At 42.6% G+C, this 17,500-nt stretch overlaps 1 protein-coding gene across 1 annotated transcript in view; it reads right to left on the bottom strand.

Annotated features, from left to right (window-relative positions):
• LOC113646004 (A disintegrin and metalloproteinase with thrombospondin motifs 2-like) overlaps positions 1 to 17,500 on the bottom strand; it is a 161,487-nt gene that overhangs the window by 51,974 nt on the left and 92,013 nt on the right. The window contains exon 4 of the mRNA XM_047802651.1: positions 2,837 to 3,036. Within this exon, the coding sequence (XP_047658607.1) occupies positions 2,837 to 3,036 (200 nt within the window). The remainder of the gene's footprint in view (positions 1 to 2,836; positions 3,037 to 17,500) is intronic.

Here is a 17,500-nt window from a genome sequence, read left to right as displayed (position 1 = left end):
TTTTTCTTTCCTCTCCACAGTCCTGTTCTCAAACAAAAATCTAGACACTTTTAACTTAATCATGCATTTAAGTGCATATTGAAAGAGACATGTGAGGCCAAAAAGCAACACCCCCCCCCCCCCAAAAAAAAGGCTGTATTTAAAACTAACTTGCATTAGAAACAAGAAAACCGAGAAAGACGGGTAATTACTGTGAGCAAACACGGGCATGCTAACCCCAGACTCCACACACTGCAATGGCACCACAGGGACTATTTTTAAATGGGTATTGATGAAAGAACACACAACTGCAGGTCAGGTGATGTTGAATGGGCAGAAACAAGGAAAAGAGGAGGAGGAATTGGAGGAAGAGGGTAAACAGGCAATGCTGATCCTCCTAGGATGGCGTTAATTATAAACGATAAACCGGTTAAAGCTTTTATACTTGTTTGAGTAAATAGAAGTAAAATGTCAAACCAGACTTCAATTAACAGCCACACAAAAGCCCTATTCGGACGGGATTAGTTCTACGTGGTGACGTGGGGGGGTAAAGTAATTATTACCAGAGCTACTCGGTGATTTTAGTCCCGTCCGAATGAGCCATCTCGGTAATCATTACGGACAATGTCAGTAAAGATTACGGCGATTTTTACCTTCTGTAAAGAGGTCCGGAAAAATTACCTCAGTTAATACTAATCCCGTCCGAAAAGACCCGCTGTAAATATGTGCGTTAAAATTCCGTCATTTCCTGTTTAAAAGTTTTTGGCGCGTTTTACAAGCATGGACGCACTTGAAACAGGAAGCAACATCATACGCACATGACGACAAGGAGGTTACTGTGGTGCGTAAAGCGAGTTACCCCTCACACTTCTGCTAGTTTTACTGAGATGTCTTGTCCCGTGCGAATCGGCCAATTAATATTACAGACGTCCTGAGGTAAAATTGCATTACTCCACGTCCCCACGTAGAACTAATCCCGTCCGAATAGGGCTAATGTCAGTAAAGATTGCGGCGACTTTTACCTTCTGTAAAAAGGTCCGGAAAAATGACCTCAGGTAATACTAGTCCCGTCCGAAACGACCCGCTGTAAATATGTACGGTAAAATTCTGTCATTTCCTGTTTAAAAGTAGTTTTTGGCGTGTTTTGCAAGCATGGAGGTGCCATGTTGTCTGTTTGCGCACGTGATAACAGGAAGCAACGTCATACGCACATGAAGACAAGGAGGTTACTGTGGTGCGTAAAGCGAGTTACCCCTCACACTTCTGCTAGTTTTACTGAGATGTCTTGTCCCATGCGAATCGGCCAATTAATATTACAGACGTCCTGAGGTAAAATTGTATTACTCCACGTCCCCACGTAAAACTAATCCCGTCCGAATAGTGCTATAGACTACAAATTACATTTCCAGCTTTGTTAGGCTACACTATTAATGATGAAATTACATAAATGTGTGCATCAATAAATCTGCGTTGTATATTATAAGCATCATTAAAATGATTCGACTAACAAGTAATGTAAACACTTTGGGATTTCTTTACAAATCGTTTATTTCCACCACAGCAGTGACTAAGGCCACGTTCACACTGCAAGTCTTAATGCTCAATTCGGATATTTTGCTCAGATCTGATCTTTTTTGTTTGGCTGTTCACATTACCTTTTAAAATGTGGCCTGTATCAGATAGCAGTGTGAACTGTTTGCTGTTTCGGACCGACCCGCACGCGTAAACGAACGATAACGATGACGTCACACGCAACACGCCGTTGCGCAAAAAAAGCAGGCGAGGTTATGGAGGAAGTAAGCGTTTTCGTATTTCTTTCAAAGTGTTTGTGTAATGGCAGCCGTAACGTTACCGAGCTCTTCACCTTGCTTTGGCACTGGAGCTACGTTCTCCTGTGTCCTCGTTCTTCCATTTTGTTTGCGATCTTTTCAAACACGTAGCGGTTTCGGTGTGACCCTTCTAGTTTTGCCTGAATTGAAGTATCTCCCCATATAATAATTAGGTCTAACACCTCACCCTCCCTCCACTGACTTGCTCCATCACTGTTCTCCATTTTGTAGGCGTAGTCACGTTTGTGTGCGTACTCGCCGGAGCATAATTGTGACGAATGTCGATGTAGATTAAGCGGTAGAAAATGGGCCACATGGGCCACGTTCACACTGCAGGTAAAAGTGGCCCAAATCTGATTTTTTTTGGGGTCATGTGACCAGGTCAGACTTCTTCAGGAGTAGTGTGAACATTCAAATCTTGCCCTGATCTGATTTTTTCAAATCAGATCAGGGCCACTTCCATATGTGGTCCTGAATCAGACCCAAATCTGATTTTTTCTAATGTGGCCGCAGTGTGAACGACCGAGGCGGATTTGATGTGACTTTTACATCAATCTACTTCGACATTCGTCACAATTATGCGACGGCGAAAACTTTTTAAAAAATTTTTTTTTTTTTCGCCGGCGAAAAACGTGACAGAAACGTGACTGGTAACGTGTGTGTGTTATATACTGTAAAGTGGTTACCTGGACCAGCTCATAATGTTTGCATTGAATACATCACATTATAGCATTACATGATATGTTTGCTTGCACCAGATGATACAATGCTTCCTCCATAACCTCGCCAACATTTTAGCGCGACGGCGTTCTGCGTGTGACGTCATTGTTATTGTTCGTTTGCGCGTGCGGGTCAGTTCGAAACAGCAAACAGTTCACACTGGTATCTGATATAGGCCACATTTTAAAAAGGTAATGTGAACAGCCAAACAAAAAAATCAGATCTGAGCAAAATATGAACTTAAATCTGACTCTGAAACAGAATATTTTATATTATTTTATATAGAAGAGGTTATTTCAAGCACTCACGATGTTCATGAGCGTAAGCAGGTACTTCTCGACATGTTGCGACCCGTGGAACTGCACCACCGAATCGTCGACCCCGAGCAACACCTCGATGTTGTAGGCTCGCTCGGGAGACTGACGTCGGGATCTCCGCGTCTGGTTTACGCTCCGCTCTATTCCTTCATACAGAGTCTCCAGATCCAGGAGACCTCCAAGATCAGCACCTGGAACAGACAGAACATAAACAAATTCAGGAAAACATAACAGAAAAGAAGAAAGGAGATAGAAAAAGCAGCATGGTGTAACAGGATAGCAAGGCTAAGCACTCGCTGTCTTTAAAGATCAAGACACAAACCTTTCATTTTTGCCTTCGATGTCAGATAGTTTTCTGTTAACAAACGTCTAAAGCTGGATTGTTTTACCAAACGCCAATACACCAGTGAATAAAATGCTATGTAGAAGAGACTGGGGCTGACTTCCGTTTACTCAAGACTGTAGATATAAAATATAGAATGAAACACTACCTAGATAAGATTTGGCAGTATCCAGAACACATGGTTCATGTCTACTGATAGCGTAAGGAATGTTTAACATGTAATGCTGGACATTAATAAATAATGCTATAAAAGATGTAATAAGCGTGTATACCTAGTGTGTGTGTATATACACCTAATATACCTAGTAAGGTGAAACCATTCATTCATTCATTCTACCGCTTATCCGAACTTCTCGGGTCACGGGGAGCCTGTGCCTATCTCAGGCGTCATCGGGCATCGAGGCAGGATACACCCTGGATGGAGTGCCAACCCATCACAGGGCATACACACACTCTCATTCACTCACACACTACGGACAATTTTCCAGAGATGCCGATCAACCTACCATGCATGTCTTTGGACCGGGGGAGGAAACCGGAGTACCCGGAGGAAACCCCCGAGGCACGGGGAGAACATGCAAACTGCACACACACAAGGCGGAGGCGGGAATCGAATTCCCGACCCTGGAGGTGTGAGGCGAACGTGCTAACCACTAAGCCACCGTGTTTCCACATATAGGCCACCCAAGGTGAAACCAAGATAGACTAAATAATGTTTAATGTCCAATCAAAATGTAAACTTGACAAAAGGACTAAACAAAACTTGTTTTTTGTTTTTCTTTTGAAGAGGAGTTGTTTTGTCTGGCTGAAGTTTATGGGGAACACGGCATGAATCTTCTGTATATAACGTAAACATACAGTACACACACACACACACACACACACACACACACACACACACACACACACACACACACACACACACACATATCTAGATGATCTAGCAATAATTTCACTGCATGGATATTTGATGTCATTGCATAACCCTCCTGGATCAAGTGCTATTAAAATAATTAGACAGAAAAATTCCATAAATATGATTAGATTATGTAAAAGATTATATAAAGTGAGCTTGCAAGAACGATAAATGCTTCATACAGGAGTGTTGCAACGCTAAATGCGACATTACACTGTAAACCACCGAAGCTTGTTTCAAACGCCTCAGTGCTCTCTCTTCACACAGCCACAGAAGAGAAAACATAACAAGAAGAATGCAGCATCTCCGTCCTCATCTCCATCACCCCATCAGCTGGGGGCATCATCTACCATCTGATTATATAACGTTTCCCTGGCAACCCGCTCATGGGTAAAACAATGCTCGGTGCAGGCTAATATTGGCTCAGCACTCACTTCCTTATTGGAAGATAATCCTGGAAGTCAGACTGAAATTCATCATCTTAACACTCCATGTCTGCTGCACGTTATTAAAGCATGGCAGAGCGAGACGAAAACACGAGGATGCCAAAAGATCCGAACCACGACAGACATGAAGGTGTTGTTTATTGTATTATATTTTTTTTCCCCCCAGAAACTGCAGCTTCATTCCACTGCCAGGTGTTCCTTTCTGCAGGGTGCATGTCAGCAGATTTTCCCCTAGCCTTGTTAAAAAAATTAACCCAAAATAAAAAAGCATTCTATATCAAAACAATCATCACTGTTTTGCATTAACACTTTATAGGGATGATGTAATATCCACACCATCTGTTTGAAATCATACAGTCAAGTTATTAATGCTTATGCAAGAGCTTCTGCAATAAGCAGGTCTCTATTGTTTTTGTTTTCATTACTTTATGACTTGGAGACTTATTTCCCTTCGTGGCTTTTTTTTGGAATATAAGCGTTTATACGGGTCGGCAGACAGACTTAGCTAACTGCCGAATCTCTTGTATATGGAACAAAGGAAATATCTGCTAATGAGAATAACATGTGGGCTACAAATACGATTCTGAATTTTTTGGAGGATTTGATCTAAAGAAAGGAGAATACATCTTGCATTTTCCCCCTAAAAGACTACCAGGATTTGTCTCTACCCATCATGCCCTGATACTGACTGTAATTTCATCGAGTTCTCTCTGTCCAGCTGGAGAACTAAACAGAAACATCTCTTTTCCTGTCTGCTGGATAAACCACGAGACGCTAAGGGACAATGCTGGACTTTTTCACACATCACCACTGTCCATCTCCAGTACCTTCTGGAGAAAGTTCAGGGTAAGTATTCTCCATTCTGTGGACGAGATGTCTAGACTAGAGGTCTTCACGGGTCCACTTAGATCCGGAAACCCGAGGTCCGACCCGAGACACGAGCGGGTTCGGGTCTAAAAGTTTCACGTGTACCTCGGACACGGGTCGGGTATAATAATAGCGGCGTCGGGTCTCGGGTAATTTAAAATGATTGTGTTTTTACCGAACGGACCCGAGAAGACCCGAACTACCTTATCTTGTGTGTGTGCATGGACTCGAGTCCTTTTCCGACCTCTCCTCTGTTTGCCAAGGCCGCTTGCGACATGTGGCTGGTGACGTGTGGCTGGCGGTAAGCTAATTCTCGTTGAAACAGACCTGTCAATCAATTTTGAATCCACGCTGTAGCGGTTACTTTAGTGTAGAGTTATGCAACATTCGGGTCCGGTCGGGTTAAAAAAAATTGCCAACGGGTCGGGTCGGACTTGGGTAAAAAGTGATTCGAGTCACTTCGGGTCGGGGAAATTTCTTTAGACCCGAGAAGACCTCTAGTCTAGACATCTTCCTGCTGTTTTCATTTCCATCCTACAGTTGACATTTCTTTTTCCAGGTGCTGGACAAAACTGTGGTCAGCTTGTCCTTCCCCACTGCTTGGACCTCACTCATTGCTCTGACACTGAAGAAAGTATCATTGTCTTCTTCCTGTAGAAAACATTAGACATTTTTTTTGTACTTTATGGGGTAGAAAATGTTAGACATCTCTTTGTCCTATTGATGGAGAATGCTGGACAGAGAATGCTGGACAAAGAATGCTGGAAAAAGACTGCTGGACAAAGAATGCTGGACAAAGAATGCTGGACAAAGACTGCTGGACAAAGAATGCTGGACAAAGAATGCTGGACAGAGAATGCTGGACAAAGAATGCTGGACAGAGAATGCTGGACAAAGAATGCTGGACATATCTCATGATGAAGAGAACCTGAACATCTCTTTGATTTCCTGTTGGAGAAATTACTGGATTCTGCCCTCTTGCTGGAATGTTGGACATTGTTGTCCTTCTGCTGGAGAGAATGTTGGACATCTCTCTGTTCTCTTGCTGGAGAAAATGCTGGATATCTCTACGATCTCCTTGTGAGAGAATGTTGGACATCTGTTTGTCCTCTTGCTCAAGAGAATCCTGAACATCTGTTTGTCAACCTGATGGATAGAATGTTGCACATCTCCTTGTCCTCCTCCTGGTAAGAACGTCGGACATCCCTCTGCCCTTTTCACAGAGAGAATACCGAATATGCTTTGCTCTCTTGCTGGACAGAACACTTGATGTCTCTTTATTCAACTTTGAGGGCTTTTTGCATTCTGACAGGGGCAACCGCGCCCTTATCAGGGCATGAAGCTGCTTTGTCGTTCAACCTTTAGAAATGTCAAGAGTGTCTAGAAGAAAAGCAGAGGGCACAAAAAAAGTTACAGGGCGCGAGAACGAGAATGAGAGCGAGAGACGAGATTCTGTAATACGTGAAGAGAGATGAATGAATTGCTACATCAGCCTTTCTTTATAGAGGGATATATTTCAAAACTCCAAACTGATGAGAATAGTTCCAAGAAATCCAGGACTGATAGAATATCAGGATTTGCATTTCTTTTTTTTTTTTCTGGTCCTTCAAGTCTTCATATACTAGGAGAGCTCCTTGTTCGCCTGCATTCCCGCACAACAGCTTGCAGATCTGCATGTCGCATACAGAACTGTACAAGAAATCGATAATTCATTCAATCAATCATTCATTTTCGTTCATTTTCTACCGCTTATCTGAACTTCTCGGGTCTCGGGGAGCCTGTGCCTATCTCAGGCGTCATCGGGCATCGAGGCAGGATACACCCTGGACGGAGTGCCAACCCATCACAGGGCACACACACACTCTCATTCACTCACACACTACGGACAATTTTCCAGAGATGCCAATCAACCTACCATGCATGTCTTTTGGACCGGGGGAGGAAACCGGAGTACCCGGAGGAAACCCCCGAGGCACGGGGAGAACATGCAAACTCCACACACACAAGGCGGAGGCGGGAATCGAACCCCCGACCCTGGAGGTGTGAGGCGAACGTGCTAACCGCTAAGCCACCGTGCCCCCTAATTAAGACCAATTTACAGAAAAGTTTACTATATCAACCATTAAAAAAATCATTGTTAGTCCTAGATCATTTAAAGGGTCCACCATACAAGCTTGAAAAAAGTGTTACTATGGAAACCGTAAAATTACAAATCGATAAACCGCTGGTTATAGAAAACGAATCATCAATTTCCGAACAACCAGAATTGAGAATTCAACGACATTTTTACGTAAAATTAAAAAAAAAAAATAATAATAATAATAATAATAATAATAATAATAATAATGATAATGATTATGAATCACAAATCTTGAAAATTTCCTTGAAGAACAACTACAGAAACTCAAGGGAACCTGATACAGGAATGAAAAGATACACTACTGTCTGTTTTTTAAAGACGTCCATCAATTGTTATTCCAGATGTTAAGGTTAAAGCAATAGAAAGAGAGAGAGAGAGAGAGAGAGAGAGAGAGAGAGAGAGAGAGAGAGAGAGAGAGAGAGAGAATTATAGAGGTTTGGTGAAAGAAATGCTAGAAATGGTGTGAGTGCGAACGTGCTAACCACTAAGCCACCAAGCCCCTAAGAAATCGATAATGCGATCCAAATTTTTAGATGTGAATATAAACCTTTTAGAGATTCCAAGCGAAGAATTGAGGATTTGGTTTCACACTTAAGTATTGAATGGTATTCTTAGTTTTCCTAAACGAAACATGATTCTTTAAAACTTCCATGTTTCAAGCTTCCACCAGGATGATAAAGCACTGTGGTGTTGCAGAGCGGCTAGAGGGTTGAGCTGGCCTGGATTAGAAACAAAAAAGTTCTATAAAACAAGTGAAGGTTACCCCAAAGCAAAATCTTATTGTATTTGACATATTGCACACTATTCCCCACTGAGCAACAAATGGATACCCGTACAGTACAGAGGATGATGTATGCGGTAGTTAAGGGTCTGGAAAGTCATGGTTTATTTTGTACTGACACTTTGACAATTGAATAGAATTACACCTCAGGATAACCTTAACACAATTCGAATAGGTTTAGCAAGTTTGTGTAAATAATATTATTTGATTCAGCCCACATGGTTCCCACCTCATCTCAGTTAAATCAGATCGCCAAAAAAATGCAAAAAGGGTTCGGTTTGAAGTATATACGAAACGCACGCATCAGGGTAACCCAGTTCTTTCGTCCTGTCAGTTTTTCGTTACGGTTTAAGGGCAGCTGGTTCTTTTCTCTTCTGTGACTCAGACGCATAATTCTTTTCCTGAAGTGTTCCAGACACCAGTCATTCCGTGCTGTCTGAAGTCTGACGGTTAACGAATTTGCCCAAGCAACGCACGGTGTCAGCGTGGCGAAGCTGAGCTTTCAACGATTTTCCGTCGACGGTAGTCCGACGTCAAGCTACCGCTACCAAGCTACCGCTTCCTTATGTAGGTTCAGAACTTTCAAGTACGTCCCATAGTTGTAGAGCTACCAAAACGACACGTCGTACAGAAGTTCCAGATCTCTGAAATACTGTACAAACTTCGGTCCTAGGGCTCCCAGATACACACTACAGTTATATAGCTCACGTATACTGTACATACAACAGTTATAGAGCTCCTAAGAACACACCACCGTTCTATTCCCAGATACACACCATTATTCTCCCACTGTAGATCCCCACTACAATTCATGGGTCCAGTCATCTGTCACTTGTTATAGGCACAAACAAACAAACCATACTGTAGTTCCAGAGCTCCCTACTACTGTACACAACTGGATCATTTGTAGCTCCCCCCCAGGGCATAATGGTTCCAGTATACAGTATCCATACACCACACTATATGGTACATGCATTAATACACACTTATTCTTACAGGAATAACACCTCTGGCTCAACCCACGTAACAATAACAACTGAACATCATCCTGTATAAAATTGCCCTTGGTTGACCTTTGAGGACCTTAAGTGATCTATATTAATCTTTCTCTCTCTGTCTCTGTGTGTGTATGTGACGTGACATACGGCTAAGTAGGGTGACCCATACTCAGAATTCGTTCTCTGCATTTAACCCATCCAAAGTGCACACACACAGCAGTGAACACACACACACCGTGAACACACACCCGGAGCAGTGGGCAGCCATTTATGCTGCAGCACCCGGGGAGCAGTTGGGGGGATCGGTGCTTTGCTCCAGGGCAAATCAGTCGTGGCCGGGCCGAGACTCGAACCCACAATTTTAGGATTACGAGTCAGACTCTCTAACCATTAGGCCATGACTTGCCCCATGTGTGTGTTTGTGTGTGTTTGTGTGTGTGTGTGTGTGTTTGTGTTTGTGTGTGTGTGTGTGTGTGTTATGTTATAATACTGTCGCAATACAGTCCTGATATTAGAACGATTTCATTAAGGAGTGAGCCTCTGTGTGGGCGCGTGTGCATGTGCGTGTGTGTGTGTGTGTGTGTGTGTGTGTGTAGCAGCCATTCAGACAACCTTCACATGCTATTGAAGAGTGCGAGTTCAACTTGAGGGAAATCAGAGCCTGCACAACATATTTGCTAATTGCCTCTTCTTATCTACTGCACTCTCCCCATGCCTTTTAATCTTTAATGATGAGTTGTAAAAGCCAGGATCGAATTAAGCCTTTAGGACCGGTCTAAAAAAGCACGAGCAATAACAGAGGTGAGTAAATCATTTTCAGCAGTAATCAACTGTACCGTTTGATTAAAATGCACATTAATATGCAAGCGAGGATTAAATCTTTTTACGAAGGAAATGCGATATGCTATAACGCCAGTCATGCTAATATTCTGTAGTACGATCCCGTGTGTGACTTCGGATTGTGTTCGTAACAGAATAAATGTAAACTGTAAGTCCCTGTGGTTTTACTGAAGTTTAGATGAAGGGGGAAAAAAAGAAAGAAAGATGGTAAGGACTCAATATTACAACCTATTGATTTTTTTTTTGTATATACACCGAGTCATTTTTCATCATTTGGACCGGTTGCACATGAGCTATTCCTAGCCTCCATGTTCTTACAGTCTTCTATAGTAGCATCATTCTCCAAGGCCAAATAGAGGCAGGTACAGAGTGCTGCAATGCATCTTGGGATTAAACCTAAACTCTGCCACAAGGAAACATTTGTACGTTTCAGTTCTGGATGGCTGCAAGAAAAGTGGGATTTTTATAAATGTGGCTGAAAGTGAGAGACAGCGAGAGAGAGAGAGAGAGAGAGAGAGAGAGAGAGAGAGAGAGAGAGAGAGAGAGAGAGAGAGAGAGCAAGAGAAAGAGAAAGCGAGTGAGAGAGAAAGGGAAAGAGAGAGAGAAAGCAAGAGAGAGAGCGAGAGAGAGACAGAGAGATTGAGAGAGAGAGAGAGAGGAGAGAGAGAGAGAGAAAGCAAGAGAGAGAAAGCAAGAGAGAGAGAGCGAGAGAGAGAGAAAGGGAGAGGGAGAGTAAGCGAAAGAGAGAGCGAGAGAGAGAGTGAGAGAGAGAGAAGGCAAGAGAAAGAGAAAGCGAGAGAGAGAGTGAGAGAGAGAGAAAGCAAAAGAGAGAGAAAGCAAAAGAGAGAGAGAGAGAAAGCAAGAGAGAGAGAGAGAAAGCAAGAGAGAGAGACAGAGAGAGAGAGACAGAGAGAGTAACAGAGAGAGAGAGAGAGAGAGAGAGAGAGAGAGAGAAATAGGGAGAGAGAGAGAGAGAGAGAATGAGAGAAAGAGAGAGAGAGAGAGAGAGAGAGAGAAATAGGGGGAGAGAGAGAGAGGGAGAGAGAAATGGGATAAGAGAGGAGAGTAGAGAGAGTAGAAGAGAGAGAATAGGGAGATATAGAGAGAGATAAATAGAGATATAGATCTAAAGAAGAGAAGATGAAATCGATAGTAGAGACATAATAGTAGAGACAGAGAAGATAGAGAAGAATCAGAAGATAAGGAGGTAGAAGATAGATATAGATTATCTAGCCTATATAATATAGTAGAGTATAAAAAAAATCTATGAGAGATATATATATGAGAGAGAGAGATGACTCCCTGATCAGAGCCCTGATTAATGAACTCGGATGCTGATCATGACCCCCAGTGAGTGTGTGGTCTGGGACGTGTAATCCTTGGCAGCCATGTTTGCAGGCCACAGCACTGCTTGGTGAAGCATTCTTTAAGAAGATATTCATATAACATTATTAAAGGAGACTCCAACGTCAGTGCTGTTTAACAGTCTGTAAGTAAAGGTTTACGGCTCCGAGAAACTGCGATTAGTAAAGAACAGAACAGAGTTGCATTAAATCGTCATGTTATACACTGTACACTGTATTACAGGTCGTATTATAATTTATACAGTGCTGAACAAACACACCAGGAGCGACGACGCTAGGGTTTAGCCGTGCGCTCGTCAGCGCTGTGTTACACCAGATGGAGGAGGAGTAAGAGGAGAGGCAAAAAGACCTGAGCTGAACACAACGCCCTGTTAAGGGCACAGAAGGGAAAAAAACAATCAACAAGACGGTGTGTGAGTGAGAGTGACCGTCTCGTCGCCCTTGTCTGTGCATAGACCGAGGAGGTGGGTGAGGACGGGTGGGAAGGGGTGAGGACGGGTGGGGAGGGGTGGGGGCGGATCGATCGAGCTCGGGGAAGACGCAGCCAAGGCACAGCTGACCTCCTCTGCTGACACGATGAAGTGTGTCCTCTCACATTCAGAACAGAGACACACACAGAGTGTTCATGATTTCAGCTCTATAACGGTTCGTTTCAGCTCTATAATCTATAACGGTTCGTTTCAGCTCTATAATCTATAACGGTTCATTTCAGCTCTATAACAGTTCGTTTCAGCTCTATAATCTATAACGGTTCATTTCAGCTCTATGATCTATAACGGTTCATTTCAGCTCTATAATCTATAACGGTTCATTTCAGCTCTATAACGGTTCATTTCAGCTCTATGATCTATAACGGTTCATTTCAGCTCTATAACGGTTCGTTTCAGCTCTATAATCTATAACGGTTCATTTCAGCTCTATGATCTATAACGGTTCATTTCAGCTCTATAATCTATAACAGTTCATTTCAGCTCTATAATGGTTCGTTTCAGCTCTATAATCTATAACAGTTCATTTCAGCTCTATGATCTATAACGGTTCATTTCAGCTCTATAACGGTTCATTTCAGCTCTATAATCTATAACGGTTCATTTCAGCTCTATAATCTATAACGGTTCATTTCAGCTCTATAATCTATAACGGTTCATTTCAGCTCTATAATCTATAACGGTTCATTTCAGCTCTATAATCTATAACAGTTCATTTCAGCTCTATAATCTATAACAGTTCATTTCAGCTCTATAATCTATAACGGTTCATTTCAGCTCTATAATCTATAACGGTTCATTTCAGCTCTATAATCTATAACAGTTCATTTCAGCTCTATGATCTATAAAGGTTCATTTCAGCTCTATAATCTATAACGGTTCATTTCAGCTCTATAATCTATAACGGTTCATTTCAGCTCTATAATCTATAACAGTTCATTTCAGCTCTATAATCTATAACAGTTCATTTCAGCTCTATGATCTATAAAGGTTCATTTCAGCTCTATAATCTATAACGGTTCGTTTCAGCTCTATAATCTATAACAGTTCATTTCAGCTCTATAATCTATAACGGTTCATTTCAGCTCTATAATCTATAACTGTTCGTCCTCTATAAAACATATAGTATATAAGAGGACATGGTAGCTCAGTGACCAAGGTGTTGGATTACTGATCAGAAGGTCCTGAGTTCAAATCCAAGGGCCACCAAGCTGCCACTCCAGGGCCCCTGTGGAAGGCCCTTAACCCTCAATTGCTTAGGTATATAAATGAGATAAACTTCATTTAGTTTAATGCACAACAATTTTTAACTTAAATTTGAAAAAAAAAGATTCTTTGAGGAAAATCTCTGTTTCTTCCTCCTCTCTCTCAGAGTTTCCTCCTCCTCTCTCTCAGAGTTTCTTCCTCCTCCTCTCAGTTTCTTCCTCCTCTCTCTCAGAGTTTCTTCCTCCTCCTCTCTCAGAGTTTCTTCCTCCTCTCTCTCAGAGTTTCCTCCTCCTCTCTCTCAGAGGTTCTTCCTCCTCCTCTCTCAGAGTTTCTTCCTCCTCCTCTCTCAGAGTTTCCTCCTCCTCTCTCTCAGAGTTTCCTCCTCCTCTCTCTCAGAGTTTCTTCCTCCTCCTCTCTCAGAGTTTCCTCCTCCTCTCTCTCAGAGTTTCCTCCTCTCTCTCAGAGTTTCCTCCTCCTCTCTCTCAGAGTTTCTTCCTCCTCTCTCTCAGAGTTTCTTCCTCCTCTCTCTCAGAGTTTCTTTCTCCTCTCTCTCAGAATTTCTTCCTCCTCTCTCTCAGAATTTCTTCCTCCTCTCTCTCAGAGTTTCCTCCTCCTCTCTCTCAGAGTTTCCTCTTCCTCTCTCTCTCTCAGAGGTTCTTCCTCCTCTCACTCATAGTTTCCTCCTCCTCTCTCTCATAGTTTCTTCCTCCTCCTCCTCTCTCTCAGAGTTTCCTCCTCCTCTCTCTCAGAGTTTCCTCCTCCTCTCTCTCAGAGTTTCCTCCTCCTCTCTCTCAGAGGTTCTTCCTCCTCTCATAGTTTCTTCCTCCTCCTCTCTCTCAGTTTCCTCCTCCTCTCTCTCAGAGGTTCTTCCTCCTCTCTCTCAGAGTTTCCTCCTCCTCTCTCTCAGAGTTTCCTCCTCCTCTCTCTCAGAGTTTCTTCTTCCTCCTCTCTCTCAGAGTTTCCTCCTCCTCTCTCTCAGAGTTTCTTCCTCCTCTCTCTCAGAGTTTCCTCCTCCTCTCTCTCAGAGTTTCTTCCTCCTCTCTCTCAGAGTTTCTTCCTCCTCTCTCTCAGAGGTTCTTCCTCCTCTCTCTCAGAGTTTCTTCCTCCTCTCTCTCAGAGTTTCTTCCTCCTCCTCTCTCAGAGGTTCTTCCTCCTCCTCTCTCTCAGAGTTTCTTCCTCCTCTCTCTCAGAGTTTCTTCCTCCTCCTCTCTCAGAGTTTCTTCTTCCTCCTCTCTCTCAGAGTTTCTTCCTCCTCTCTCTCAGAGTTTCTTCCTCCTCTCTCTCAGAGGTTCTTCCTCCTCTCTCTCAGAGTTTCTTCCTCCTCTCTCTCAGAGTTTCTTCCTCCTCTCTCTCAGAGGATCTTCCTCCTCTCTCTCAGAGTACTCTCAGAGCTTTTCCTTGCCTCTTGCTCAACAGGGATACATTATAAACGTAAATTTAGAATTTCTGTAAAGCCACTTTATAAAATGTCCGTTAAAAGTTTTTGCATGTATATAAAATTTCAATTGAATTTCATCTTTGTTAAGGTTGTTGCTTAGCAACCGATGCTTACTGTTCACATACTGCACTGAGTAGAACTGATTACTGAATGTGTTTTCGCTGAAATTGGATTTTATCATGTAGCTTTTGTACAAACATAAAACCTCCATTCATCCTTCCATCTTCATCTTCATCCTCATCTTCATCTTCCGTCATCTGTCACTTGAACTGCACTTGAATTATCATACACATGTCACTTGAAACCAATCCCAGGAGACTCTGGGCATGAGGCAGGAGACACCTCAGAAGAGGTACCAACCGGTCACCAGTCACTACAACACACACACACACACACACACACACACACACACACACACACACACACACACACACACACACACACACTATTTACACACACATTCACACTATTTTATTTACTTGACTTTTTCCATAAAATCCACGCTCTTTACTCCATATGTTTATTAACCTCATACTATATGATCAGAATCGACCGTAAAACATAAATTTGCCGTTTTAGATGCAAATAAAGTATTTTTTTTAATTCACCTTTGTTAGAGTTCTGGGAATATTTGAAATGAAAATAAAAACATAATATAAAAATATCAAATTCTGGATATTGTAGTTATATAACGTTTGTGTACAAGGAAAGAATTTATAAGAGTGCCATAACTAAATGTCTTGGGAGAGCTATTACTCAAGCGATTCCTCATATATTACAGATAACACCATCAGTCGGTCTTACAGCTCAGAGAAAGCTGTCTTGCAGATGACAGACTAGACTGTGTAAAAAAAACACTTCTGTCTGGTGTGTCGAAGACGACAGTGTGACAAATCCCATGCTTGATTTAATTACCGACGCTTGTTATGGAACATGTTTATTTCTTAAGTAATATTACTCGCGTTAAACAGAAGTACTTTTTGCTTTTGGAGTATTTGTTAATTACAGTATGTGATTTTAACAACTGACATCATCACAAAGCAGCTTCACAAGCAATCTGGATATACAGCAGCTTTACCGTGCGTTCAAGTTCTCCTGGGAAGTTAGTTTGGTATTAACGAGAGCTAATTACTACGACAAGGAGGCGGGGCCTTCATTCATTTATTCACTCATTCATTTACTACCGCTTATCCGAACTTCTCGGGTCACGGGGAGCCTGTGCCTGTCTCAGGCGTCATGGGGCATCGAGGCAGGATACACCCTGGACGGAGTGCCAACACATCACAGGGCACACACACACTCTCTCATTCACTCACACACTCACACACTACGGACAATTTTCCAGAGATGCCAATCAACCTACCATGCATGTCTTTGGACCGGGGGAGGAAACCGGAGTACCCGGAGGAAACCCCCGAGGCACTGGGAGAAGAACATGCAAACTCCACACACACAAGGCGGAGGCGGGAATCGACCCCCCAACCCTGGCGGTGTGAGGCGAACGTGCTAACCGCTAAGAGTTGTTAAAATACAAAGAAATACAGCAAGGATTTTAATTTTAGAAAATGAAAAACAAAAATGCAAATCAGACGTGTTGTTTTTGTTGTTGTTGTTGTTGTTGTTTTAAATCAATTCATTCAGCCACATTTTTAATCATTACATAGTATTATAATACAGTAATAAAAATGTCTCTTGTACATCAGTATCTTGCCTCATAAACCGAACATCACGTCTGCAAATGACTGAGACGAGTAAATGTTCAATTCCAACAAATTGACCCTTATCTATCAACCTTGTATACTGTATGTTCTCTGAAGGACACGTCCCTAACTCTGAAACTGAGAGCTCAAAGAAAATCCCGATTTTTTTTTTCCCGCTCGTAATTACGATTTTGTGATGCCGCTCGTGTGTAACATGAAGTCGTAAATACGATCTTTGCATCATGACTTAAACACGCCGTCACTAAAATAAACGACATACGGACAAAAGTCTCTGAGGTGTAGAAGTGAACGTTACGGGCTGTACGGTATGATGTGTGTTAAAAGTTTGAGCAGGTTCGAACCTAGGATGAGCTCAGACGTGTCTTTATGATTAGAGCGACAGATTGTGGGATTCTTCGAGGCAAGATGAAGTTTCTTTGAGGTTTAAAGTGTTTATAAGAAGAGCAAATCTTTGTGAGACCACGATTTCTCAAATGTGCTGAACTTTTTTTTAAATTGTGTCTTACTGTGGAAGTCCAGCCCCGAAAGCCAGACAGCTCATAGTGTGGAGTGTTTGTGGTCATAAATCTTAAGCTTGAGAAATGACCCTGAAGTGTGTATATGCTGTGTATACAGGTGGGAGTATGTGTGTGTGTGTGTGTGTGTGTGTGTGTGTGTGTGTATTGTGTGTAGCTCAATGCACAAGAATGAGTTATAACATCATCAGTCAAGGTTTGTCCACCAAAAGACCTTGTCACTGAAGCCGACCCAGTTCCAGTGTAACCCAAGCACTGATATGACTGTGACATATACAGTGTGTGTGTGGGGGGGGCACGGTGGCTTAGCGGTTAGCACGTTCGCCTCACACCTCCAGGGTCGGGGGTTCGATTCCCGCCTCCGCCTTGTGTGTGTGTGTGTGTGAATGTGTGAGTGAATGAGAGTGTGTGTGTGCCCTGTGATGGGTTGGCACTCCGTCCAGGGTGTATCCTGCCTCGATGCCCGATGACGCCTGAGATAGGCACAGGCTCCCCGTGACCCGAGAAGTTCGGATAAGCGGTAGAAAATGAATGAATGAATATACAATGTGTGAGAAAGAACAAGAGGAACTCATTCATTCATTGAGTAAAT

The sequence above is a fragment of the Tachysurus fulvidraco genome, chromosome 17 (assembly GCF_022655615.1).
Source record: "Tachysurus fulvidraco isolate hzauxx_2018 chromosome 17, HZAU_PFXX_2.0, whole genome shotgun sequence".
In the NCBI taxonomy this organism is placed as follows: Eukaryota; Metazoa; Chordata; class Actinopteri; order Siluriformes; family Bagridae; genus Tachysurus; species Tachysurus fulvidraco.
The sequence above is the reverse complement of the archived record's forward strand: the minus strand, read 5'-3'. Positions and strand labels throughout refer to the sequence as shown.